Source organism: Tigriopus californicus, chromosome 1 (genome assembly GCF_007210705.1).
Source record: "Tigriopus californicus strain San Diego chromosome 1, Tcal_SD_v2.1, whole genome shotgun sequence".
Taxonomy (NCBI): Eukaryota; Metazoa; Arthropoda; class Copepoda; order Harpacticoida; family Harpacticidae; genus Tigriopus; species Tigriopus californicus.
The window spans coordinates 6872176-6898812 of NC_081440.1; the positions used below are offsets into that span (position 1 = coordinate 6872176).

General features: G+C 40.2%; 4 protein-coding genes across 4 annotated transcripts in view; 1 reads left to right on the forward strand and 3 right to left on the reverse strand.

Moving 5' to 3' along the window:
• The window catches only part of LOC131890290 (kelch-like protein 18), a gene marked incomplete in the record, with an annotated part of 14620 nt that extends 5879 nt beyond the window's left edge, over nucleotides 1–8741 (forward strand). Inside the window, 7 exon segments of the mRNA XM_059239615.1 lie at nucleotides 5841–6000; nucleotides 6064–6116; nucleotides 6119–6330; nucleotides 6332–6440; nucleotides 6443–6488; nucleotides 6603–6962; nucleotides 8420–8741. Coding sequence (XP_059095598.1) covers nucleotides 5841–6000; nucleotides 6064–6116; nucleotides 6119–6330; nucleotides 6332–6440; nucleotides 6443–6488; nucleotides 6603–6962; nucleotides 8420–8732 — 1253 coding nt within the window.
• A 136-nt stretch (nucleotides 8742–8877) lies between these two features.
• On the reverse strand, nucleotides 8878–14406 carry LOC131877833 (synaptosomal-associated protein 25-like). Its single transcript, XM_059223642.1, has 2 exons — nucleotides 13806–14406; nucleotides 8878–11194 (listed from the first exon to the last, which is right to left on the reverse strand). Exons 1-2 carry the CDS (start codon nucleotides 14145–14147, stop codon nucleotides 10922–10924), a joined length of 615 nt encoding a protein of 204 aa, XP_059079625.1. The 5' UTR covers nucleotides 14148–14406; the 3' UTR covers nucleotides 8878–10921.
• A 1129-nt stretch (nucleotides 14407–15535) lies between these two features.
• On the reverse strand, nucleotides 15536–19291 carry LOC131877792 (uncharacterized). The gene is made up of 3 exons (XM_059223583.1): nucleotides 18922–19291; nucleotides 17773–17970; nucleotides 15536–17688 (listed from the first exon to the last, which is right to left on the reverse strand). The coding sequence occupies exons 1-3, from the start codon at nucleotides 19046–19048 to the stop codon at nucleotides 15695–15697; spliced, it is 2319 nt and encodes a 772-aa protein (XP_059079566.1). The 5' UTR covers nucleotides 19049–19291; the 3' UTR covers nucleotides 15536–15694.
• A 4654-nt stretch (nucleotides 19292–23945) lies between these two features.
• Nucleotides 23946–26132, reverse strand: LOC131877800 (uncharacterized). Its single transcript, XM_059223596.1, has 2 exons — nucleotides 24273–26132; nucleotides 23946–24194 (listed from the first exon to the last, which is right to left on the reverse strand). The coding sequence occupies exons 1-2, from the start codon at nucleotides 25608–25610 to the stop codon at nucleotides 24099–24101; spliced, it is 1434 nt and encodes a 477-aa protein (XP_059079579.1). The 5' UTR covers nucleotides 25611–26132; the 3' UTR covers nucleotides 23946–24098.
• Between the last annotated feature and the right edge of the window lie 505 nt (nucleotides 26133–26637).

Below are 26637 nucleotides of genomic sequence, written 5' to 3' on the forward strand. Positions count from 1 at the left end.
GTCAAACTTAAAGATACAACTCTGGCATCCTACTGCGAGGGGAAGGAGAAAAGGGGGGGGGACAAAATTCATTACGGTGACCTCTTTAAGCTTAGCTTACGCACACTGGTGGGTTCATTAGGAACTCGTCGATCAGCATGATTATTTATCATTAAACGCGGCTTTTAAAATTGGCTTTCAAACAGTAGAGATGGGTCAAAAGATATACTGTTTTTCAAATTGTGAGACAATAACAATTTCTCAATCTGCATAGAAAGCTGCTGGGACGGATGATTTGCGGATTTTTTTCTTGCCTCTTCGGACAAGGATTGAAAAGGTTCCAGAAGCAAGCCTATTTGGCAGTGGACAAAAGTTTCTTTGACCAAATGCAATTCAGATTGTTTTGGTCAAGAATCGAACTTACATTCACAAATGCGAGCACAAACCATGACTATGAGTTGGATTTGGTAAAAATTACTAAAAAGTTCTGGCTGAGGGTTAAATTATTCATTTGATCATGTTGCACGGAAGTAAATGAAAAGTCTCCAAAAAAGTAAAAGCAGTTGAGAAGGAACAAATAAGGACTTCAAATATTATGAACAATAAAAGATTGGGCAAATATCTGACTTGACATCTTAATAAAATCACATCTTGATGAAGCGGAGTGCTATCACGTCAAGGGACTTTCTTACAAAAAGAAGAGCGTTCATGACACGAAAAGCTTGTAGATAAAAGTCTCTGTGTAGTGCACAGATCGATTGCTGAACCATGTCGCATCTTTTCGAGCTTGATAGACGTGCTGTGAGCTAAATCATATCAATAATATGTACATAGCTTTTTTGCTCCGTTTCTTTTGAAGCACCTTGTGAACATGGACGGAAGGCTTGAAGTATGAAAATCTGCAAGGCGCCATCAACTGACAAGTTCTAGGATTTAACAACATTAACACACTTGAAAAAGAAAATGTCCAACTACAGACCAGCACATATCAAACCGACCAACTCATTTGGCGTGCGCGCTCACTGCATTTACTGTATAGAACCATGCATGAATTTTAAGCTAACATTTGATCGAGATATTTGTACAGGTCCCCTTTGGTAATAAGAGATTTCATTCCTACAAAAGAGCCCCATTTGTTTGATGTGGGCAACAATGTTAATTTTCGTCTTTGGTACTTGTCCGTTCACATAAATAAAGTTTTACTACAGTCCCAAATGTGTAATCCAATCAATCCAGCCTCACTGCAATATTTCATGGACAATTTTTCCGTAGTTTCGTGCCTGCGAACAACTCCTCCCAACGTCGTTTCCCGAATATTTGTCCACATGTCCCACAAGTCACAATGATCCAATGTAGCTTATCCACCCAGGCCAACGTTTGCGATAGTCGAATGAAATCAGCTATGCTTTCTCGATTTTGGTAAACGGGTGTGATGAAATGAATCGTGTTCTGATTGTTGATGCTCCTCCGAAGTGGAATGGTTCGAATCGATCGTAAATGGATCGGGGTTCACTTCACATTTTGGCCCTGAGCTCACTGCTATGAGCACGACAAGACCAAATCCTAAGATGATAGGTGTAATGCAATGACATAAAGTTGGTGTGGATGCCATTGCGATATGATATTCGGACGCGATGATTGAAGACTGAATACCGTCGAACGTCATCTGTTGACGTGCAAATAGCTCTTTAAGTGCCAATGCATCGGAGCTGGTAAGTGTGGTAAATTTCACACACCGCAATAATAGACGTCGGATTTGAAAGAATAGCTTTTGTCATTATAATTTTTTGGTTTTCCGAATAATTTTTCCTCCATCACTCACGGTATTAAAAAACCAATTTGAGAGTGAAAATCAGGGCCGACCAAATACAGCACTTGAAATTGAAGACAAAAAATGCTGTGTAAAAAACCAAATAGTAAGGAACATAGCAAACATTGGTGATTAAATAATGTTTCAGCTAACAATATTACCTTCCTACTTATTACTTTGACCAAATAGTGAAAAAAGCAATGTAATATGAGCAATATGTTTTCGAACGTCGAGATGATATAATCCTGAATGGTTGAATGAATAATTTCTAAAAAGTAAGATCACCAAGCCGTTAAGAAATTCTTCAAATCATGAGCATCAAAAATTATAAAATAGGCAAAATAGCTGTTTTTTGGCATTTTATCTTCCAAGGAAAACTGGAAAAACCCAAATGGAAACGTCAAACATTTGACCAATATAATGAAAATTGCACTAAAATAGAAACTGCTAAAAATAGTCAAAGTTGGTGAAAAAAAAAATACATTTGAATGTTTGGTCAGCCCTGGTGATAGCTAACTACAAGTGGAATGCTTTTTTTTCAAATAAAGGTTATTTTTTTAAGTATTTTGCCCCCATTTGCCTGTTTATTTGCTTGTACCGAGTTACTTGCCAGCTCTCTCGAGCGGGCTGGCATCATTCTTAACTCACACTCAGAATGATCGTAGGTGCCCTCTATTAAACTACTAAACAGCAACTCATGCTGTAATTGAAATACTGCAAATGAGCTTGGATCGTCAGGATTCACCTGGAATCGAACCAAGGGTAGCCTAATGAAAAGCAAGTATCTTTCAATACTCTGAGTTTAGTAGGCTTTTGGACTTAAAAAAGTTTTGCCTCTTTATGATGGGCATGACAAAAACAACGTTTTAATTCTAACTCGTAGCAAATAGATGTAGTTTCTAATTCGCTACTCTTGGTTCGAATTCCGGTCTATCCGAGTCCAAGTATAGATATGAGCGCCAAATATACATACTACTGATGGGATCAAATTAATAATCACGGGAGGTTGCGACCAGGGCTACCAATTTACATTTTCAATGGCCCGTGACATAAGTAGCGGAATCGGTGGAATCTCCGTAACCGTTAGTCAGCCTCAAAAAGTAACCCTGATTTGTCTTCAGTCAACCAGGGTTCCCTTTTGCTCAAAGCTAAGTTTTTGCGTTGCAATGGACTATACGGGTGCTTTCACTTTCCATGTTTTTCTGGCAACCTTGAATTTGAAATGTGATTTGATCCATCACTATTACATACCCGCTTTAGCATTTGCAAGGTACGAGAAGGAACTTATGGTGGTATTCACAGATACCTTCCAACAAGAAAGATAATCTTAATAAGTAACGGAATTTCATGCAACAAGAAATAAAATTATCGTACCTGTCACTGGCGTCGATGAATCTCGATGTCATTGTCTGAATTAGGCCCATAGATGGGGCAAGAGGAAAGAAAGTCTGGATTAATCACTAAGTCCAAGCTTCTTTATGTTCTACTAACAGAGCCCAGGTTAGACCTGAAAAAAAGTTGCCTTTAACCGAAATGTTTTTAACGTTGAGAAACCAAAAAAATGTCAAATATTGAAGCAAAAAAGTTGCGAAAAGGTGCAAAAAATGTGTAAATATGCAAAGCAATTTGCAATAATGCATAAAAGAATTCCTACAATGGGGGAAAGTCGTTTTTAGTACCTTTCAGCCTCTTTGCTGCATTTTTATCTGTTAGAAAATCTAGACACCTAACTGTATTTTCTAGGCTATCCATTGAGTTCACGAGAAATTGATTTCTGAAATACCGAAAAAAAGCAGTTGAACTTGATCTATTCAATTCGTTGGAAGACCAAATATGTTTTAGAGTTTAAGTGTTAATAGCTAGAAAATAATAATCTTTCATCTTGATTTTGCCGAGGATTACATTCTTTGCAGCACATGGTAAAGCCAGGAAAACTCCAAACCAAAGAAAAGAAACAAGCTATGGCTGAGGATTCAATCTTCATCTGCTCATGCTACACAGAAATAAATAAAAAAAGGTCCCGAACAAGGACCAACAAATAAGAAAGAAGCAGAAAAGGACCCAAAGATAATAAAATGGCAAAACAGCCTAAAAAATGAAAAAAAGTAGAAAAGGGTCGAAAAAGTGTTAATGGTCTGAACTGTAGAAAGAAAAAACTGGAAAGAAAAACCCACGCAAATTTCTGTTCAATGTGCATTTCAATTTCGTATCATCCTCTAATCATCACATCGATTTCCCCCCTTTCGCCGTCCTGACTACTGAAGAACTTGTCGAAATGTATCAAAGTGCTTGAAAAAGAGTCCAGATTCTCCGTAAGGGACATGAATGTGTAAAGATATAAAAACTGAATCTTTGTCATAACTAGGGCTCGAAGAAATTTTTTGCACCTCCTTTAAATACTGCATACTGCCTTGTCTCAATCTTCTTGGTTTGTTGCAATATAGGAGTTGTTCTCTAATTCTCACATTATTCCTGCTTGCCTTTTTGGCCAAAAACTCAAGCTTTTTCTCAAAAATGCAAATAGAACCTCAATACTTTACAAGCAAAGAGCAAGTAAATAGCTGTAATAAAGCACCGAGAGTTACCAAATTTGATCCAGAAACCTGCATTGTATAGGTTATTACTTTGGGGGGGGTCCAAGTTAGGAAACAACTCAAAGCCTTTTGCTTTGAAAGATTTTGAAATAATAAAATGTATCAAAACCTTTGGCAATTGCCTCAAACTTTTGCAGAAGTAGTTTAATGTTTTCTTTCTATGTGGCTCTTTTGCTTTTAAAACAGGCTTATGCCTTTGCTTTGCATTTGAGCATTTTTTCCTGTAAAAATAAATTATTTGATACTTTAAAAAATAGTGATTGTTTGTCCCTCAAAAAGATTTTTTTCAAGCCCTGGTCATAACACTAACAAGCAATAATGTGAGTCACTTGAATTTTTTAGATGAATACAAAAAATGGTTTGATCAATGATGCCAAACAAACTGATTGTTTTGTTTCAATATTTGGCCTTAAAGCTTACCCTTTGAATCTGACCAATGGTCCGCATCCTTAAGCCAAATCTAATTTTGATTCTGGAAAAAAATTAAACTTCTGGGCTCTACATGATTGATATGGTATATCCACACTCTACTTTATTTTTCATGGATCATTGCGATGGATAATTTCTTATGACAAAGATAGCAGTACGAAATATCGTACGAAAACAATGACATTTTTTGTCAAAACTTAGATGTTCTAGACAAAGCTGAAGATTGGCAAATGTTGTAACTTGCTTGTTGCAAATTTGAAATGGAATTACTACTAAATCATATGCCAGTGCTTTGAATATGTACTAATGTGAGATCATACACATTGGAAAGGCTTTGATGAAGTAAAAACCCGAAGGAAATGGGAATCTTCAAAAGTAGATTGATATGATTAGCTGCCCGTGATGAAGAACATTACGCGATATCAGCTAAAATATCCAGAGATGCGAAACCTTGGACACACATTTGGCTTGCTTTATGAGCCGAAGCGATAATTGCACTCTCCACTTTTACAAGTGGCCCTGCCAATTCTTGTGGTCGAGTGTGGTAGTGCATCTGTCTCATATAAAGTTATGTACTTTATCTTTGGCTTTAACGATAACTAGAATATTAGCTTTGCAATTTTGAAAGTCTTGTCAATAGCAAAACAATGTTTGTGACAACGTGGTACTTCGTGCTAACGGGTGCGATGATTGCTTTTGGATCCGTGAACTGAGATAGGCAAACATAATCGATGAGTTTTCCCTCTCAAACAATTATCGAATTTAATTGACCATAAATGTGATATATTTTTTTTTGACAAGCCAACATCAACCAAGAAATTGAACGTCAAATAACTCAAATACCATTTGCTGTGTTCTGTTACTCCACTTGAGAAACGAAGCAAAAAGCGCTGCAATTATGGCGGCAATGGACGGAAGATTCCAACAAAAATGTTTGTTATCGAATATCCGCTCTTTGAAGGTACAAAATGGACCACTCAAGTCATTTGCGCGATTTATCTCTTGTTCTTTCTGGTTGTTTCCAGGTGACGAAAGTGTATTCCACGCTCATCGAATCGTCTTGGCATCCACCATTCCTTACTTCCATGCCATGTTCACCCACGACATGGTTGAGAGCACACAACGGGAAATTACAATCCAGGGCGTCGAAGCCACATCCATGGAGGCCATGATCAACTTTGCTTACAAGTAGGGTACTATTACCGTCAAGATGAAAGCATTGGCCAGGGGTTGACTTTTTGCTCTTTTCAGTGGGAAGGTTTCGATAAGCACGAGTAATGTCCAGAATCTCATGTTGACATCATCATTCTCCAATTGGCAAGGGTGCGAGATGCTTGTGCCGAGTTCCTTATGACGCGCCTCTCTCCATTCAATGTATTGGGCATCCAGCAATTCGCCGATACTTTGGGATGTGCTTCCTTGGTAACGGCCACCCAAAAATATGTACAAAAGTTCTTTATCCATGTCATCGAAAACGACGAATTCAAGCATTTGAACTTCCGCTACGTCTTGGACTTGAATCAGCCATGATGAGCTTCATGTCCCGTCAGAGGAGATTGTCTTTAAAGCTGTTCTCCAATGGCTTTATCACGATTTAGAGAGTCGAAAAGAGCATCTGGCTGATTTGCTCACTTGGTGAGATTACCTCTGCTTACCCCCAATATCTGTCGGATACGGTGGCTGCAGAGGAGCTCATTCGATCCTCGCACAAATGTCGGTGAGTGGGAAGCGGCTGTGCTCAAACTGAATTGAAAGGAGTTTGCAGTTGAACGAATGATTTTTTGATTCAGCGATCTATTGGATGAGGCCCGAGACTATCACCTCATGCCCGAACGTAGACCTTTGTTACAAAGCTTTAAGACTAAACCTCGATGTTGCAAAGAGATTGTGGGCGTGATCTATGCCGTTGGTGGACAAACCAAATCAGGCAACTCGCTGAGTACCGTGGAAGTATATGATCCGATTCTGGGCCGATGGCGGAATGCCGAAGCCATGTCCATGCTTCGAAGTCGAGTGGGAGTTGCCGTAATGGAGAATCGACTCTACGCCATTGGAGGATATAACGGGACGGACAGACTTAATACCGTGGAAGTATTTGATGCCGAAACCAAACGATGGAGCCGGATTGCCTCAATGAAGTGCAAGCGAAGGTAGGTAAATAATTGTTGAAAGGTAATAAATAGACGAATTATAACCTTCATTTTAATAATACTGGGATTGCATTCCCTGTAGCGGTTAAAAAAGCCCGTGAAAAACCAAACCAAATAAATAAAAAATAAATAAATAGTGAGAAACGGGTACTACAGGAGAGCTAAGATAAAATTGAAATGGGCTTTAAACGCAATAGTACCAAAAGGTCTGCAACGACTTAATATCAAGATTGTGAGAGAGAACCAATATATTTACGACCACTTATATACAAACCGTAAGTTTTCATCCCAGACTGGCGGCCGTCTCAGATCTAGATCAAATATTTCAAGCGTAAACTGAACAGTACGCTGCAATCAGCCTCAACCAGTCAACCTTCGTTTGATAAGTCACTAAAATAATATTCTTCTGATTTCTTAATTTTCAGCACGTGATTGTGTACATGTTGGAAGGGCACGTTGAACAGGTTTTCATTCTTATAGATTACTGGAGGTTGAACCAAAATAATCAAAATTTCCCAGACCTTAGCCCCCTAACTTCCTCGAAATTGGTGATATGATGAATAGCGAATTGGGAACGAGAGCTCCTCGGTCGAGTTCCAAAGACAAGGCTGGTTGAATTGAGATATGAATTAGTTTGATTATATTTCTTCGCCAGTTCAGTTGGACGGAATTCCCGACAAATGCTCGGTCATGACCGTTCACACTTTGATCGCTGAACAACACCTCTACAACTATTGCAAATTCGCTCTCTAAACTCAGTCTACGGTTCCCTTTTCATTCGCTTCATTGTTCTTTTAGCGCGGTGGGAGCCGTGGCCGTAGATGATACCTTTTTGTTTGCGGTGGATTCGACGGAATATCGAGCTTGGACACTGTCGAGAAATACGATCCGACCTCAAAACGATGGAGTATGGTCGCCAAAATGACCAAACATCGATCTGCGGCGGGCGTAGTGGCTCTCTATGGACGAATCTACGCTTTGGGCGGTCACAACGGCCTCTCCATTTCGAATCCATGGAATGCTACGACCCAAATCGAACACTTGGACGGTTGTAGTGCCCATGTTGAGTAAGCGATGCCGATTGGGGTAGCTACTCTAAGCGGCAAGATCTATGCCTGTGGAGGCTATGATGGCAGCTCGTTCCTGAAATCAGTGGAAATGTTTGATCCTGTGGCCAACAAGTGAGTATTATAGACTGCAGTGAAGTATTTGTGCCCTCTGTTTATGAAACACTAACTGTTATGGGTTTAGGGGAGGTTTTGCCGCCAATAGAACGAACAACCCGTCCGTACGACCCTATTTGTACAAAAGATGAATGTGCAATGTACATTGAAGCTAGACCTCGTTGTCATATACGCACATGTTAAGCATATCATGTTGCCCATTAGGTTGATGCGTTTACTGAATTGAGTGACAATCTAAATGGTAATGAAACTTGATATCTTCCTTCCATTAAGATGGTCCTACGTGTCGCCCATGAATGTGACTCGAAGTCGAGTGGCGCTCGTATCCAATATGGATCGATTGTGGGCAATCGGGGGTTACGATGGGATGAAGAATCTCTCCACGGTGGAAATGTACAACCCGCACACGGACGAGTGGACGTTTGTGTCGGCCATGGAATCTCACGAAGGCGGAGTGGGCGTGGGAGTCATTCCCTTGGAAAATGTTCCCTTGGATGGCTTGAAACTGGCCGATGTCGCTTTCTCGTTGTCTTCGGAAGTCAATGAATCCCCCGAGACCGGAACCTCCACCTCATCTAGACCTTGAAATGTTGATTTTCCTTTATTTTTTTTTTTGTTTTTTTTTTTTCTTTTTTTTTTTTTAATTTTAATGCATTCAAATTGTCAGCTCCAAAGTTAGAATGAGATGAATATAGCCCTGTTGTGATACGAAATAAATGTCCGTTTCTACATAAAGTCAACTCCTGATAGATTCTATTCCAATTCAAGGTTACAGGCGCATACAAGTGGTACATGAAACTCACGAGCTCATTCTAGAACTAAAATCAGTTATTGCGCATTCGATCAACACATACGTACTGTTTGTTCATAGTGATAATCATCATCGCAGCCGCATTTGTGGTCACTATCTGGGAAATTGATTTTTTCGTCTCCAAATTTTGATATCAATAGATAGAGTGAAAGATGTCGTTTCGACTAACTTACTTTTGTGACAGAAATCCTTCTGTATTTAACACGAGATGTGAGAGAAGAAAGGTCCATGCAAAGGAATGAACATTCAAATCAACCTTGAACAACGAAAAGGTCAGCCCAATCCATGGAGCCAAACTTTCGCGTGTGATGTGCAGTAAAATGGCATGCTTTCGTTTCATGGCCAAAACTTGTGTGTGGAATGTTAAATGAGTGGGTGAAATGCAAGTGTATAAGTATATTTCTAGTTTCCTCTATCAACGAATTAGAGTTTTCTCCTCACCAAAAAATTGACTTGAGCGAATCTTCCTGATACATAACAGTCGAGGCTAAGAATTTTGTATTTGGAGTTATCGTCGTTAAATTTCTTGAAGTGGTAGCGATGGATGAAGAACATTTGGATATTATGGCTTTGACTATTAATCCTAGTAGTAGTGGTAGTAGTAGTAATAGTAATAATAATAATGATAATAATAATAATAATAATATAATAATGTTAATAACAAGTATCTTTGTTGCTTTAGCTGTTGCAATAATGATAATGATAATCGTAATAGTAATGTTATGAGTGTTGTTTGGATAAGTTATTTCATCATTCATGTCCGACTTCAGGTGGTCACAGCGCACTTTTTTATGAAGAATTACGAGCATGGACAATGTTGTTTGACAGAAAGGAAAGAGAAACCAATCGGAACTCTCAAGTTCCATGAAAAGTTATCGGAGGAGAACAATTGTTTGTAGCATTTATGAGTTCAAGGGTGTAAGATCGTTCGAGTAGATTTACTCAGGAAGTAACTAGAAGTAGAAAAGGACTCTATGATCATATCCAATAGGTCACTCGAATAATGAATGATGTTGGACAGAGGATTTACGAGTGCCGGATTTCTCTGTGACATAATGTATCTGAATTGATGTACGGATTGCTGCTCAATCTATTTCATAATTTTCGTGATCAAAACGTGAAAATCAGATTCAGGGGGTAATAGCTGACATTATTCAAGCCTACTGAAGGCTTATCTATTGAGTTTGACATTGCTTTCTTAAAGGCCATCCAGCCCAGGATACAAAGAATCAGTGTCGTGGATTGGCTTTTGTTGAGGTAGAGAAAGCAAGCTTTTTGAAATGAACGGAACGAAAAACGCATCAGAGCAAGGGAGTCCTGAGCCCTTGTTAGTGAAAACGGAAACAAACTGCTTGATAAAGGTCACCATGAAGCGATACATTCAATATAATATTGTCATTGACCAACCAATCGATTAGAATTGCATCTGGTTTGGGGCAGAAAACGGTTAGGAAAGAAGTAAGAACAGGAAGAGGAAGAGGAGGTCGAGCACTTCCGCTGAGTAAGGCTTGATTTTGTCGAGGCCTTGGGGGCTCGATACGGAAACGGTGCGGTGTTTGGCCGTTGGGAGAACCAACATGAAATTGGATCACGTGTTCACTCATTAGCAATTATTAGCATGTATCAGAAGATAACAAATGGTTCTAACCAATGTTCTCAAAGAAACGGGAGCATTGATAAAGTACGGATTGATTCAGTTGTCTCGCCAAGCCAACCACGAGTTTGCCCGGCGGTTCGTACTGAAGTTGGAGTAATTAGTGGAGGAGGAAGAGGAGAAGTAGTGTATGGTTATCATGATGATGGGTACTAATAATAATGTTGTTGTAGATGATGATGATGATGTTCATAACGATATCACAAGCGTCGTCGTCGTCATCATCATGACGAGAACAAGTCCAATTGTGGGACAGACCATGATTCCCGGGGTTTGTCGGTGGAGTGGATCTTGTTGACGTGGTATCGAGTTACTTCATCAAAGCGGCGGCCTTGTCGTTGGCCATCTTTACACGGGTGATGTCAGAAGAGGCCTTGACGTTGATGCGGTCAAGCTGCTGGTTCTGGTTACCGAGCTCGCCGTGCATATCATTGGCCATGTTCCGGAGGTTACCAATCATGGCCGACACTTGCTCCATGTTCTCCTCCATCTCCTCTTCCCGTGCATCGTTCGTGATCTTCGCCACAAATGCTCCATTGGGGATTTCGACCCCTGGAGGAGGAGGGGGGCCACCACCTTGGGCCTAGAACAATTCAAATCTCCAGATTAGGTCAAGTCCGGGTTCAGATGTCCAAAGCACAGACCAGTCATGACATCGAGCACCTTCACGCGGATTCATATTTCATAGGATGGCAATTTACGTACAATTAGTTTTAATCCGGAACGCATTCCTAGGGAGGGAACGTTTCCATAAATCCCGACAACTTGTGTCAGCCTTCGCTGGTACAAGGGAAAGTGTTGGGTATATATATGGAATAAACAAATGAAACTTTTCGTTCTGCATATCAATATGGTTTTTGTGTACCATGACATCTTCTGAAGCTTACTACAAACGATTATTCCAACCCATCCAAAATGAGGTCATTTTTTCTGGGAACCTTTGCTTCACGCATTGCAGCCAAGATTCAAGACCTCCCAAAGCGGAGTAAAGAGAGCCAAGTGCGGTGGCGAGGTCAAGATCAAAGCTGATTATGCCAATCGGCAGAGGTTCAATGAGACATTTCCTGAAGTGATATAACTTTTTTATTGGGGAGGGGGATTTCTGTTGAAAATTACATGTTCCCAAAGTGGAACGAAGACGAAGTTTCTCCTCTCTTTATGGAATACAGTAAAGCAATGCTTTCCCTTTGTGGGATTCTTTTACTCGGGAATCCAAAACTGCATGAGGGAACAAACAACGCAAGCTTTTCCACTGAGCCATTAAGATCAAGAGTGGCTGATTGATGTGCTTCAACGCTGATGTGGGTCGTATCTAGCTCATGTTGTTTTAATAGCTATTATGTAGTTCAAACCAAGAAACTTGTTTACAAGTATCCTTGGTTGAAATTGCGGTAGACTTAAGTATTGGTCAATGAAGAAAGCTTGACAGATAGTCGAATCCTATCCTTTGGAAATCGTCAACACATTATACACGAGACTGTACTTGTTTTGACAAGTGAAAAGTAAATATTTCCACTCTAAAATAGACCGAATCGCTAACAAAGCGAGAACTGTGGACACAGTCCCATAAACAACCAAGTATCATGGCCTTGACAGTTGTATAAACTGGTTGGAGAGCTTCAATGTGAATATTTTTTTAATAAATATCAATCAAGCACTTCCCTATAAACAATGCGCAACATCGATGGTAGGGATTTGAACGTCCAAGTAGGGAACGAACCTCAGTAGGGATTTACAGGCATGCATGATGTCCTTACTTACGTTGTTGATAGATCAAACACAAACCACCTAAACTTGTACAGAAGAAACCAAGCGAATTTAAGCGGACTACAAAGACGATGATTAAATAGGAACACAGAACTAAAAGGTAACGGATTGGGTTCACGATGGGACAGAGACTTTCCAATGTCTTGACATGACGGGCAATGGAATTTTTGAAGCGGACCTTGCATTGAGTTTGAAACTTGGATATTTTGTCGTGGCATAAAATATTTTCACATGGTCAAAGGAGAGCTCTAACAACAACAGCAACTGCAACAACTGCAACATTTCATGTCAAACCAAACAAGCAACACGAAAATGACATCCAGTGACATCGAGTAGTTACGTTGTGAAATCTGGGGACAAACGTGACCGTATGAGATGGTTTCGAGCAATGGTCGTTGTCTCTGATTCAACCACTTTCCCATTCAAAATGCGACCAGGGGCCTTCTAAGATTCAAAGAGCCCATCGCAAGAAGAAGTAGACTGGAGACGTAGTACGTCGTATGTAGGGACGTTAGTAGAGGGTTAGAACAGCATAGCACCCAATTGGGATATCCAAGTCCTGGTTTGGATCGTCAATGCCTAATGAGATTGAATCATGGGAGAAATCAAACAAATCAAACCTGGCTCGTCTTCTACGAACGGAATATGAACTATACTTCATGTGCCATCTACGCTACGTCTCTGTGAGATCTTCAGAAAAATGTTCCTTAAACCAGTTTCTGGTCAGGTTGTTTTGTTGGAAAATGTTTGTACGCTTCGTTTGAGGAACGTGGTGCGTTTTTCCCGTTGCTTAGAGGAATCGGTTGTTGTTCTTTTCCAAGAAGTAGGTGGATCAATATTGGAAGTTCTTCAATGATTAATGATGATTATTTGAGTTTGCATTGACAAGTGGTAATTGTTGTATTGCATTGACAAATCAAAACAACGGATCATAAACCTTAAGCAGGTAGATATTGGCCCAGAAGACAAAACTTCCTTTTTCTTTGTCACACATTAATACGCAATGAAAAAGAGCAGTGCAATCGAAACAAGAACTTGCTCCTTTCAATTGAAGAAAGTGTTGAAGCTTTTTAAAAACCAAAGAGAAAAAAAGAAAGATATGTTCCACTTTCTGAAAATCTCATGGAATGCGTGATTTGGATCTTGCTCCAAGCTTAACTGCGATCTACCCTTTGAGAATCAATTAATTATCAATCGCTGGCAATCAAGACGAAGCAAGAATAGTGGCACAACTCTAAGAGCTGCTGGGGGCAGCTCAAGTATCAAGAATACACATAGTATTTATAGCAATGCTAGCAATATAGTAGCAACAATGCCAGTCGATTGGCCTGTGTCAATCTGTGCTTGAGTGACCTCTGCCGAGATCGTGTGCGAGCCTGAGAACGCGATGCATATTTCATGATGGGAGAATGACGATCTTTGCTTACCTTTTGTTCACCCCAGACTGCATCATCTTCCTTGAATCCGCCGCTCTTTTTCCAAAATTTTGGGAAAATCCCGCATAACAAATCCATCGACCTCAAGGCTTGCTCGGCTAGTTTCATGTCGGCATTGATGGCATCCATCCCCGATTCGAATTTCTCGAGCTGCTCGCCCTGATCATCCAGCATGACCAAGGTCTTGATCCCCGAGTCCTTGGCCTCCTCACACATGGATTTCATCCTCCTCGTGGAATCGAGGGACTCGTCGGTGACCTCATTGGACCTGAGTTGCAAACTTTCCAATTCGGACAAAGGAGGTCCATCTTCTTCTTGTCCTTGAGCGGCCATTTTTGTAGTCAAGGTGGGGCCCTTCACTGAGTAGGCGTGGCGTAAATTGGAATCGAAGGTGGTGAACAGCGATCACCTTGGCTTGATCAAGATGTGTGAGCTAGTTGTATCACTCAATCACAACCACGTTTTTGAGAGCCAGAGACGTTTTCGGAACGATTTCAGCTCGCTGACTTTACGAACGGCCTTTAATGATGGGCAAGGCAGTCACGTCCAAGTCTGGCCGGGGCAAAGAGTGAGTGAGGAAGAGCACATGCTCCCACTGGCTCACCCAAGGACCGCCATTTCGTTGCTCTGGTTAACGGCCGAGAGCTGGCATGCAGTTCTCATTTGGGGCCCTTTCCTTCTGGCGTCGGGTGCCACTGTTTGTGCAGGCATTTTCTCAAGGCGAAATCGCTCTCTTCCAAGGAGGTCCACCCGGATTCATCCATCCAAGGCGCCTCCTTTCGAGTTCCTCCGTTTCTCCCTCGGTTTCTCTCTCCTTGGTCCCACTTCCCCCTCTATTTTCCTCATGCAATGGCGACGTGAGCAATGGGACTTTCATCCCAGTTCCTCGCCTGTCTGTGGTGTTCCCTAATGCGTACAGCAGAGCACCCACCACTCGCCAACCAGGGGATCAAACCATAATTGAGTACAGTCGACGTCCATACAGAGTCCATTTGCTCTGGGTACGTTTACTCTCAGCCTTATGTATCTTATTGTGCACTACATGAAGAGCCCGTTAATAATTCAAATCTGTCCACGTGGGATGAGACAAAGTTTAAATGGTGCTTATTATCCGCATGTATGGTAGATTATTGTGGATTGCATTGCTCTGAGAGAGGGCGTCCCGTGGATCTTGAATTGGATCAGTCTATTCCATTATGGCTGGGACGGTCGAGACGGGTCCACCGTGGTATATTGACGGCACAGCTCGTGCGTGTGCATTTCCAACATTGTAACATTGTACCCTGGGTTAAAATGGGACAAGGCGAGGAGACTGGTCCACGGTAAAGAAAGACTAGTAGTACATACAAGGGTGGGGCTCCTCATTTCTTTACTCTCACTCACACACCAGACGATTCCTGCCTTCCAAGTCCATATTCCAAGTTGGTTCCAACAAGTTAAACGCTTGGCAACATAACATTGGTTGATTCAGTTTTGCATTACCACCAACTGAGCAACAAATTAGAAATATTTTTGTTAGAAATTGAACGCACAAACATTACTAGCTCTTGGAATCAAGTAAGGTCAATGAAAAGTACGAAATGTTTATTGCACATGCTCATGCAGTATTTGTTGCGACATGTACAATATTGTTTGAGAAATCCTGATGGCTTTCTCCCAAGTTTTTTTTAGGAAAGGACGTCACTTGACATAATGCCTGACCCTTACTTAATGGCTTCCAGCGATAATTCCCATAAGATCTATTTTTCATAACACCAAAATCGTACAATAAGACTTGCATCATTCGAAGGAACAACAACTGTCATTCACTTGCATTGCCTTATTTCTCATTCAAATCGAACTGCGAGCCAAATCCATTCCCATTTTGTGTTCTTCTTTCATTAATGCAGAGTAATCCTGGGTCCATGATTGGCAGCTGAGAGAGTGATCACTCCCAATGCCACCCCTGGTCTGACGCTCAATGTTTTGGACTTGGAGTTCCCCTTCCCGTCAGAGCTGTTGTTTCCGGGTTGCTCAAACATGTTAAGGTGGTTCATGTCGATGTTCGTGGAAGTTCTCGCATGTTGCGCTTGATGGAATGGTACTGAAGCTGACACATTGGTTTTGGGAAATCGGCTCAGATCTCTTTGGATCTCTTTGAGTAAGGAATGTGATTCACGTATAATTCTAAAGCTCGCGCTGTCGTCCACAATTTCGTAGTACGGTTCTGATTTTTCAGATGCCGTGGTGGCATTAGGGTTCCAATAATAAGGCCGTTGATCCGCTTCGGTTTCCGCATTAGCCAGGACCTCTTGCTCACGTAATCGCCTCTTGGCATGCCACAACTCGATCACGTCTTTGGCCTTCTCCCAGATGTTCCATGGAACAGAGCAGTCCAACGCCTTGGCTTGATATGATGAGTCCGATATGCGGAAAACAGGTAAGTGAATCGAGCGTGTTCTCATGGAAGCCTCCGAGAGTCTGGTCTTGAAGCTTCGCTCCGTCCGCCCAATCCTGGTTGAGCTGTCGAATGGGTACACATTCACGATGCAGTTTTCTTCACCTTCAGAGAAGATGGAAACCATCTTTACTGGGTTCCAGCATCTCAGACACTGGATCTTGCTAAGGCCCCATGATAATCCTTTTAGACTGTCTTCGATCTCCGACACGCACAAAATGGTTTGTTGGGACCAAAGGTACTCACGGAACTTGACAATCTCGTAGAATTTGAAATTGGCAGCTCCAATGAGAACATTAACTAATCCCACCACAAGGAGCAAGATGAAAAGCATGTACAAGATCTGGGCTGTTCCATCCAATTTTGAGAGTCGAAAAAACGAATTATCTCCTTCAAAAGTCATTTTGATCAAGGCCAAGGGAGCAAAAGCGAGTGGTGAAAAATCTCTCAGGTTGTTGCCGAAACTCAGGTAAACGGCAAAAGCTATCCCCAACCACAGGGGAAGAATATTCAGGAGGATCTTCAGTATATCCTTGACAACAGCGTAAAGAATCACGACATGAAAGCCATAATTTGGGTCTTGATGAACTTTGTTCAAAAGATGAACCCAGGCTAAGAGCACACTCCAGATCCCACAATGGCGTTGGAACAAAGGCCAAGATCGAGATGAGAAATGACCAATTACCGCCAAGTGAAGACCAAGCTCACACAAAGCTATCCATGAAAAGCTTGGCATGTGAATAGGAGCGGTCATTTTCTTTTTGTTCCACCTTAATCGTAGAGAAAAAACCGGGTACCACTCATCCACAGCGAAGTTCCACCGTCGCAGCCAGACCCGTTGGGCCAGGCCAATCAATAACGGAATCTCCAAGGCCAGAGTGATCCCAAAGAAAACGTTGGAATCGTTGGGATCGAACGTTTTATTTCGTTCCGAAAAGGCAAATGCGTTCAATGTCGTTGACACGGCGAAGAGTAGACAGTAGATTTGTGTGACGTAAAACAACCGCTTCACTTTCTGCCACTTCACATGAAGAAATGTGCCAACGACTGGATGGATGAGGATTTCAAGATCTTCGTTGTGTGTCATGTCGATTAACGTGGTCATTTCCGAGGCAAAGCTGTCACTTTGAGGTTTGCGACACAGGATTCCCAGATCGATTTTCAGTACTGTGTCTCTTTTTTGCTGGAGATTGGGATCATCAAAATTTGAATCGAGCCGTAAATCCAGTAGATCGGAACAGATGTCACAGCTCCTGGCACAAAGCCTATTAAACACCAACCCTGGGTCTTTGAAATGCTGGCAGAGCAAGTGCTCTTTGAATGTGAAGCTCTTTTCCAATCCATGTTCCAATAGCACATCTAAGATGGTTGTTTGTCCGCAAAAAATGGCCAAGTTCAAAGGAGATAACTTGTCACAAGCGCATGTCAGACCCCTATCTAAAGTGAGGGAAATTCAGTGATATGTTTTCATGTTTGGATACAGAGCAAAGGAAGACTTTCTTGAAACATTGACATACGTACCATCCAAGTCATCGGCAATTTTTTGACAGCTGATATCGGATGTGATGAAATTATCATGGGGGTCATACTTGGCTAGAATCTTCAAGACCTCGTCCTTGTCACCCTTGACAATGGCCCTTCCAAATTGCTGTTCTGGATCTTCGGCAATCAAATACGACTCACTGTCTACGTCTTCGCTTCTTTTTGTTCGAATGCTCCCTGTAAGTGTTGAGTTATTACATGAATCACGAATAATATCTATAAATAAAGTGGTTGCTGAAGTTTGATTGAATACCTACATCAACATTGGCCGTTTGTTTGTTCATTTGTTGCAAGCAGTTAAAAACGACCATCACACCATCAATGGGTAAAAATGTGCTCTTTTTTTGAGAGCACTTTGCCTTGAATTTTTTTTGTCAACAATGCACTATGGCAATGAATATGTAGAATGAAATATAGTTCGCTGGTACATTGTGATATTTCTGAAAATTGGCATTGAGGGAATCAAATGTTATTGTGCAATGCCAGAGTTCCCAAATTTATTTGTGTGCATGTAATTGAAACATATGCACTACAAAGAACGCAATTTTGAAATAAAACATATAGTTGTACAGAAACATTTACTCAAAATTTGGTTGGCAGCTTGAGCAAGGGAAGAACAGTGCTAAATAAGGTCTTGGGGTATGAGACAATATTACCATCAGCATCAATTATCTACAAAACTTTGATTAAATGATCCTTGGGAATCAATATAATCTGATGCTCCAAGACTGCGAATTATGTCAGTCAGTGTGTAAACCCTTCTTGTTCATGGTGAGGGTCATGTGAATTGATAGACTTTTTCCACACTATTTGATATTAATGCACAATCCACAACCCTATCCAAAAATCTTTTTTTTTAATTTTTTTCTTAAGAATGAATGCTACCAAATGTGTTGCAGATGAGTATTCATCTTTAATTTACGATCGGACGGGCAAAGGACCCATCAACTTAATTCTGGTTTTGATTTTTTTCTTTCTTTCTTAATCTGCTCATTCAAAGACTTGCATTTATTTGACAGGCTGTTCTTTGAGCCAACCAGGCTCGATTATTTTCCGGAATGATTTATCCAACAAACTCACCACCCTAAACAGCAACATTAACGGATCCATTGAACAATTAGAACTAACCTCGTTGATCGGGGACGATATACAGAAATTGGTTGTGCTGGTCTTGGTTGACGTACGTATTGTTGGGTGGATTGGTGTCGGTACCCTCCATGTACATCTGATTTCCCACACTCTGCAACATCACCATCAACCACAAAACAGCCACTTTGAAACAATTTGAGTGAACATAATTTTATTCACGTTCAGCTCGATCTGAGCTGATGCTCGAGCTGCAGACATAAAGGTAGTACTGAAAATCTTGGGTGGCTTTGAAGACGATGTGGATGCCCGGCCCCCTCACGACCAACACTGCACATCACCTTTTCCTCCTCAACCATGAGCTTCTCACCATTCAAAGCTTTGTACATTCCATATTCACTCACATAGCCGAACGAGATAGGAAAAGTAGGCAACCTTGCTTCGGCTTAGGTACTTACACTAGATTGGTTTGGATCCTATTTGATTCCAAAAAAGGTTGGTGTTTTTACAATGGGCTTACAAGACTTTGTTTTAACAATGTTAGATATATGTTGAAATGAAAAGACAATTGCAGATGTTTTGCAAATATGCGAGTGCTCACCATCATGCCTGGCTTCGATGAGGTGGTCAGTAACGGGAGATCATCATCCCATCTACTTTGCATCATTTACAACGCGTGTCGAAAGGGGCTTTGATCGAACATTAAAATGCATCATCGAAAGCAGGAGGCATAGGTGGGCATCGTTCAGGAAAGTGATATTGTTGTTAATCGCCATGACGTTAAACTTTGAATAAAGCATCTTCCCGTCAAATTGTTCTAGATTTCAAACACTAGATGATGAAAAAATCTAACTCTTCATAAGTGAACCTCTCTTTGCGTTTTAGATACGCATTTCATATATAGAGTAGAAATGGTATTCGCAGCCTTTTTAATCAATCATGGAGAAAACAAAACCAATAACCTATTTGTGACAAATTGCCGTCTGGAAAATTATAGCTTTGCTTATTTTCAAGTTAGGAAATAAATACCCAAGATTAGTTAATAATTAGGCTTAAATGTTTGTCATCCATTGCCCAAGATGCTAATCAACGGTCGATGCTTATCTGTAAGCCTTGGAAGCATCAACACGCTAGCAACGAACCAAAATATCTGCGATGACTTCACAGCCGATCATTTGAGTGATTTACTACCGTATTCAAATTGGGAACAGCTGTTCCCTCCCTATTTCACCTATGAGGGGAACCGTAAACCAAAACGGACAAGAATGTACTCATTAAAAAAAATGGAAAAAGTGTTTTGTTCTTTGATCTTTTGAAGCTTAACTTCAAGGTGAATATAGAAACAATGAGACCTGAATCGACATTAGTGAGAACAACAATTTCAAATTAGTTTCATAATGCTGTGTAATAAAGGGCAGAACTTCCTGCATTCCATTGTCCTCAAAATGACCATTATTTATTAATCTCCCGCGGATTCACAATCATTGCTCATCCAGGGGTCATTCAAGCAATCCTAGAAAGAGGCGTCTCAGTCATTGTATGAAAACGTGCGTATGTTGAATTGCTTTGGGAGAAGTGTTACGAGCGTCAAAATGTTAAAACAGAATATACCCACGAATGCAGCTTTATTTTTGAAGAAGCCGTCACTTTGGACTAAATCTAACCAGGTCAGGACGGACAAACACCATTTCATGAGCTAATCTTTAACCATGAAATTTGACTCACTCTTGGGGGTCTAGCTCATAAAACTACTCTCAATTTAGTATGTACACTATTGTCCAAGTAAGCGTGGGAGGTTGCATAGATGGGCTTTAGATATTTTCCAGCAAATATTTTGTAGATCTCGGTGAATTTCAAACTGCTGGTTGGTGAAGACCAGGGACATTCAAAAATTGCAACAGAAATTGACAAAAAATGCACTTATAAATACAACAGGAAATGGGAAACAAATCATAAACAAAAAATATGTCGCAGTTGAAGATGAGAGGTCACTCGTACTTTTAAGGCCTAATAGTTCTTTGCTAAGGGATTAGAATTAGAATTCCAATTCATTTATCCATGAAAGTAATGGTCCGTGTAGCCTTGCAAACTAATAAGCTGTCACTCTTTTACTCACTAACATGGTTGAAAATACAGTCTAGCCAAAAAAAAGTTGTTTTTGGATCTAATTTCCACACCAAAGAATTTTCCATTTTTACAAAAGGCTTTTTTTGAAACCTCAGAAAAGTTTTTGTCCAACATGGCGCATTGTTTCTTGGTTTTTAGTGCTTCTTCTGTCTTGAAAAGCACCACAGCTACCTCCAACAAATTCCGGCGGCCTTAGCAGGCAACTGCTACTTACAGGAGTCAATATTTATTTTGAACAAGATGATCAGTCATGGCATAACACAGCAACGCATTGGTGCTTAAGTTAAGCATCAACTGTTTTGAATTAAATTTACCTATTGGATATTTTTGTCAGGTTCTGAAACACTTTGATTGTGAAAGCTAATTCCAACATTCAAGAAGATCTCAAATTCGTTGGTAGGCCAAGTGTCAGATAAGGATTAAAAGGTAAAAGATAGACAAACTACAACCCTTCATTTTAATAGTACTGGGGATTACTTTCCCTGTAGCAAAATAATGCACAAAGATCGGAAGAGGTGAAAATTGCATTTGCATGTTTTGAACAACCCTGGTGATAGCTCTCCAGAAAGGTCATTGAGTAAAGTTAGGTAAGTACACACTCAGAAACTTAGAGCAGTCTTAGAATATTTGTTGGTGAAGAGGGGAGGTGTGTGTGTTTTCATAATTAAGGATGATGAATTCATACAATTCGTTTCATGATTTGCGTCCAATATGGCCTCAAATAAAACCTGCTTCTGACCAATCACAGATCATCGATTCCTTCAGAGCTGATGATTTTGATGCTTTCTTAGTGTGAAAATAACCATATTATGGATAGCCACAACGTTTTTAAGAGGGGTCACTTTAGTATCGTGAAGCTTAGAAAAATGAGACTTGAAGAAACTTGAAAAGATCAAAATAACGTTACTAGTCTGCTTTTTATAACAATGGTTGAATTATATATTTTATTTCTGACTCTGGTCCCCAATTTATTGAGAATAAATGAAGTCGGAAACCGGAAAAAGATGAATTTATTTTTCGGGAAAGATCAAAATACGGAAAAACACTTTTGTCAGCAAAAATACCGCTTTAATATGCACAAATAATCCAATGTTTGATCGACACGAGTTACAAGCGCCTCCTTTCCTGAAGTGACCATTATGACGCTAAAAGAGCTAAATCATAACTAGACAAGAGCTCTTTTGAAAACCTAAAATGTACAGTGAGTTCGTAGTTTATATCTCTAAAAGGTTGCTACAGATGTATCCTTTGGTACTATGAAAGTGTAAGACTTCTTGTCAATGCTCCCAATTTATTGACCTTTTTGATTAATATAAGTATTATTCCCATTTGAATGAAGGTAAGTTTACACCAACACAATAAGTTTAAATTGACTTGTCGCTCTGTCTTTTCTCAGAATTTCGCGATATATTAAATATGCCAGACCGAACCCACTGGACGTTAACTCCGATCCCTTTTTAATTTAATTGTTTGGGGTTGAACATTCGCTAATTCGTCGTGACAGTTTGAGGGAAATTTGCCAAAAAACGCTTTTGCTCAAACTGAAGAAAATTGGATTCAGGCAATTCAGGCATTTAGATAGTGTTAAATTCACCTGTTTTAATGATCTCATTATCAATTTGGGTCATTTTCCTGCAATTCAAGCTAAACAAGGGGCTTTTTACGACAAATTTCCTTCAAGTTGCCATGACAGATAGGCGAACCTACAACCCCAAGCAATTACATGATCTCTTGCCTCACCTCGTTTTATATCTTCAAATCAGTTTTCAAAATATTGCTGTTAATAGATTATAGTTGCTAAAGTTTGAGGAACGTTCGTCTGGCCTCCCACTGACTCATCTCTCCAATTACCTTCGTCTTTCAACACCTTTCTTGAATCTCTTGCTCCACATCCCATCATGTTTTTGGAAGGGTCGAACAATTTCTCATATTCAGATGTACCGGATAAGGCGACAAAACATATTAAAGAGGCTTTGGACACTGAACACCACATAACGTGCTTCAAAAAGACCGACTATGGCCTTTGCCTGTCTTCTGGGTGAGGAACACATCTACGGTTACCACAACCTCTACTGTTCCATGAAGCATAATGATGACTTTCAAATATTTCAAATCAGGAAATATCATGTTTGATAATCAAGTACAAAGACTTGACGTAATTCAAAAATCAAATACATTTCCAATCATTTTTGTCGGCCACCTTATTTGACAAATCTCATAGCTTTGTTGCTTTCACTAGAATAGAATATTAAAGACAAAAGTAGTTTGGCTTCAACCTCTAAAAGTTAATTTGGGAATAATTTCTAATTATTGCGGTTAAAAGACGGACTTTTTCTGACTTTACATTTGTTGTAACGGTTAGTAAAACCTGTAAAAACCCTAATAAAAGCCAATTTTTGTAGAGAGTTGCACTTGAGTGTAACTACTGATAACTACAGCGTTTAAAAATAAAAATTATGTTTTAAGGTATTTTATTTACCTTTATATGTTATCTTACCATGTTTCCGACGACAAGCTTTTTCCTATTGGTTCCCCGAATTTTATAAGCCCTCGGATTTTTTTACTTCTAGTTTGTTCACGATCTGTTTTGCTTAACTAAGCGTGTTTAGAAATAAGACATCAAGTTCTAGATTGAGCAAACTCCTTATATCAAAGGTTGCCATATATTCTAATTATTTTGTTCCGTTTCGTTCATGAATTTATTTTAGGGTAAAATTTGTTTCATTTTGCTCTCATTTTAGGGACAGGATTTCCCAGCTAAGAATGCTTTAAATGCACCACTTTAGCACTACATGGGAAAACTTGTCCCCAATGTTGGCTAGCGACAAGCAATTTCATCATTTTGTAACGATAAAAAGTGCACTTTTTGTGTGTTCCTGAAGGGACCTGGTTCCTACATTTTGGTATTTCAAGTCAAATTATTTCTCATTTTAAACAAATAATAATACACAGGTCTTTTATTGATCGTGTAGACAACAAGATGAAAATGATATACATTACTGTTTGGTGTGAAATTAAGCCTTAAACCCTTTAAACGTCTTATACTTTAAAATTTCTCTTTACATCACAATTAAGTTGGTTTCGTACGAAACCTAAACTTTGCGCAAATACTCGCTGAAATCTTTTAAAATCGTTGTGGAGGCTGCAATCAGAATTTTATCATCAATCTCAATCAACTCTTCTTTTGCCTTCTTTACAGGGCTCGCACCAACTTCTCGATCGGATTGCACTTGAAATTCATACCGCCTTGGCCGTACAGCAGTTGCCTTCTTTACAGGGCTCGCACCAACTTCTCGATCGGATTGCACTTGAAATTCATACAATGAGCAGAATTTGGCATAGGTAAAAACATTCTCCCGTTTAGCGGGATCAGGCACATGTTTACAAAGCTTAGACACCATATCTTCAAGGTCTGAAGTTTGTCTGTGCTTTTGCTTGGCCCAAAAATGCTCAATAAACCCTATGATATTCTTCGTCAGGTCCTGGGGCGTTGGGTTTGCCGCATGCCGCTCAATTGGTTGTAGCCAATGGGCGTGGTAGAATTCCTCTTGAAACGACAGGTCTCTTTTCATGACACATGCCATCATCAAATTTCTCACTAAATCTGATGAACTGAATTCAATGCCCGGGCTTGGATTGTATAAGAATGAATTCGCTCCGAAGAGTGTCTTCTCCTGTAACCACAAGAAGACTTGGGCCATATTAATGTCATTCAAAACGTTCACCATCGTCACTCCCATCTTGAGCAAAGCTAAATCTGTCATCTCCTCCAACTCGCCGAGTTGATCCAGGTTTGAACTTCGGTACTGTTTTAACAGCGCCTGTACTTGACAGTCGAAGTAGTTTTTGGCTTTCGCCTGAACGGAAATATTGTCCGATTGTAGATGATTTCCACCTTTTCCCGTAAATTGCTCTCCTTCCTCTTTGGAAGGAGTGTCTGTGCTTTCAGCAAAAGAAGTGCCTGTTATTGTTGAGGCACTTGAAGAGGATGGAATTGTCGGTTGGAACGGAGGCTGACGAATGAGGTCTTTGGCGATGAGGGAAAAATAGGATTTTCTGTCTGAGTAGGAAGGAACCAGACGAGCGAAAGCCAAGTTTTCACCCTCCTCGAGCTCTTGTTTTTGTTGATCTCTGCGGTCCTCTGTGTTGCCATGTGGATGATCTTGATGTTCAAGGCCAATGAATAGCACTCGTTGCAAACGCTTGAGTAGCTTTGAATACCTCTCTTGGGCCTTGGGTCCTTGGACACGGATGTCAAGCAGGGCGTCTCGAATAGAAGCTACCAAAAGTGAGGTTGTGGTCATTCTTTGCTGGCCGTCAATCAGAATCCACTCAGTACCAATCAGTTTCATAATAACATTGCCCGAATTGTGAATACCCAAATGATCTCGTGTTCCGGCGCAAGTATCCCGCCACCAACCCGTAATTTGAGCATATGACCAACAATAGCGGCGTTGAAATAAAGGGATCACAAGCCGATGAGACTGACCCAGAAGGTCAAAGACATCTTGAAAGGTCTTTCGTGTAATATCTTGACGACTTCCTGGTCCGTGAAGACCAGGACATTCGTAACTCATCTGTTTCAGCAAAGTTGATTTAGACATTATGCGCAGATTTCTAGAAGAAGTCTAAAGGTGATTCGAAATTGAATGCGGGTTCTCAGCAATCGAGAGCACTACTTAAATAGAAAAACGACTAGCACAACTCTACGTGGGATTCCCTGAGATAACTCTTATCAATGAAATCGAAATAGTCAACTGAATGATGTACTAATAGATATCCACAGGGATGACTCATACTCCGCCCGTTTACCCGACACCTTGATAGTAAGTAACACATGTAATATTGTCGGCAGACAAACCGCAAAAAGGATGAGACAACAAGTTCAACCTAAGTTAAAAGTTTTAAGATCACTAAACAAATTACATAGGATTGTATTTTGTTATTTTTTCGAAAACGAAACATTTCTGGTCAAGGTGACTAGAGGGTGCGACTCAATAGACTTGGCAAATCTTGGTTAACTCATGCTTTACTTTCAATTACAAGCAGAAGTAGCTGGATGGTATAGCTGCAACTTAACTGTAACTTTTTGGCAGCAAAAACTTGAGCATTGAAGAGTAAGTCAAAATGCATAATGCAAATTGGAACTTCCAAAGATAACCACTCCTCATCGTCATATGCCTTTAAGGCAACTGTCGAAAGTGCGGGAAATTTGGATGCCCAGTACTCGCTATTATTGTGGGCTAGCAATCAAATTACTACTTCTTATAAACCATTGTAATGAATATAATACAAAAATCGAGCTCATTAAGTTAGGTATTAGGATTTAGGACTCGGCCTCTTCGAAATATTTTTTTTCATTTTCCAAGGGAAGGCTGTTTTGCTTTTCGCACAGTTCTTGAGAGGAGGTTAAGAAATATGGAATCCTCGATATTTTGTAAAACCAAACATCTCATTTTTCTGTGATAAAACATACCCCGATCAAAGATATCAAGATTCCTGTGAAACCATCGTGGTCCCTACCTTGATTTTTTTGGAAGTTCAGATGATAGTTAGCTTGAACATTGATTTAAGTACCAGCCAGAAGGGCCTCTTCCCTTTCCTTTTATGATGCAAATGGGTTTGGAAAAG

Excerpts from the sequence above, each read along its gene's own strand:
- LOC131877833 (XM_059223642.1), bottom strand. The coding sequence starts at position 14,147 with ATGGCCGCTCAAGGACAAGAAGAAGATGGACCTCCTTTGTCCGAATTG. Across the intron at positions 11,195-13,805 it reads CAGTCTGGGGTGAACAAAAG|GCCCAAGGTGGTGGCCCCCC; the intron begins GTAAGCAAAGAT and ends GAATTGTTCTAG.
- LOC131877792 (XM_059223583.1), bottom strand. The coding sequence starts at position 19,048 with ATGGTGATGTTGCAGAGTGTGGGAAATCAGATGTACATGGAGGGTACC. Across the intron at positions 17,971-18,921 it reads TATCGTCCCCGATCAACGAG|GGAGCATTCGAACAAAAAGA; the intron begins GTTAGTTCTAAT and ends CAACACTTACAG. Across the intron at positions 17,689-17,772 it reads AATTGCCGATGACTTGGATG|ATAGGGGTCTGACATGCGCT; the intron begins GTACGTATGTCA and ends CCCTCACTTTAG.
- LOC131877800 (XM_059223596.1), bottom strand. The coding sequence starts at position 25,610 with ATGTCTAAATCAACTTTGCTGAAACAGATGAGTTACGAATGTCCTGGT. Across the intron at positions 24,195-24,272 it reads GTGCGAGCCCTGTAAAGAAG|GCAAAAGAAGAGTTGATTGA; the intron begins GCAACTGCTGTA and ends CCTGTAAAGAAG.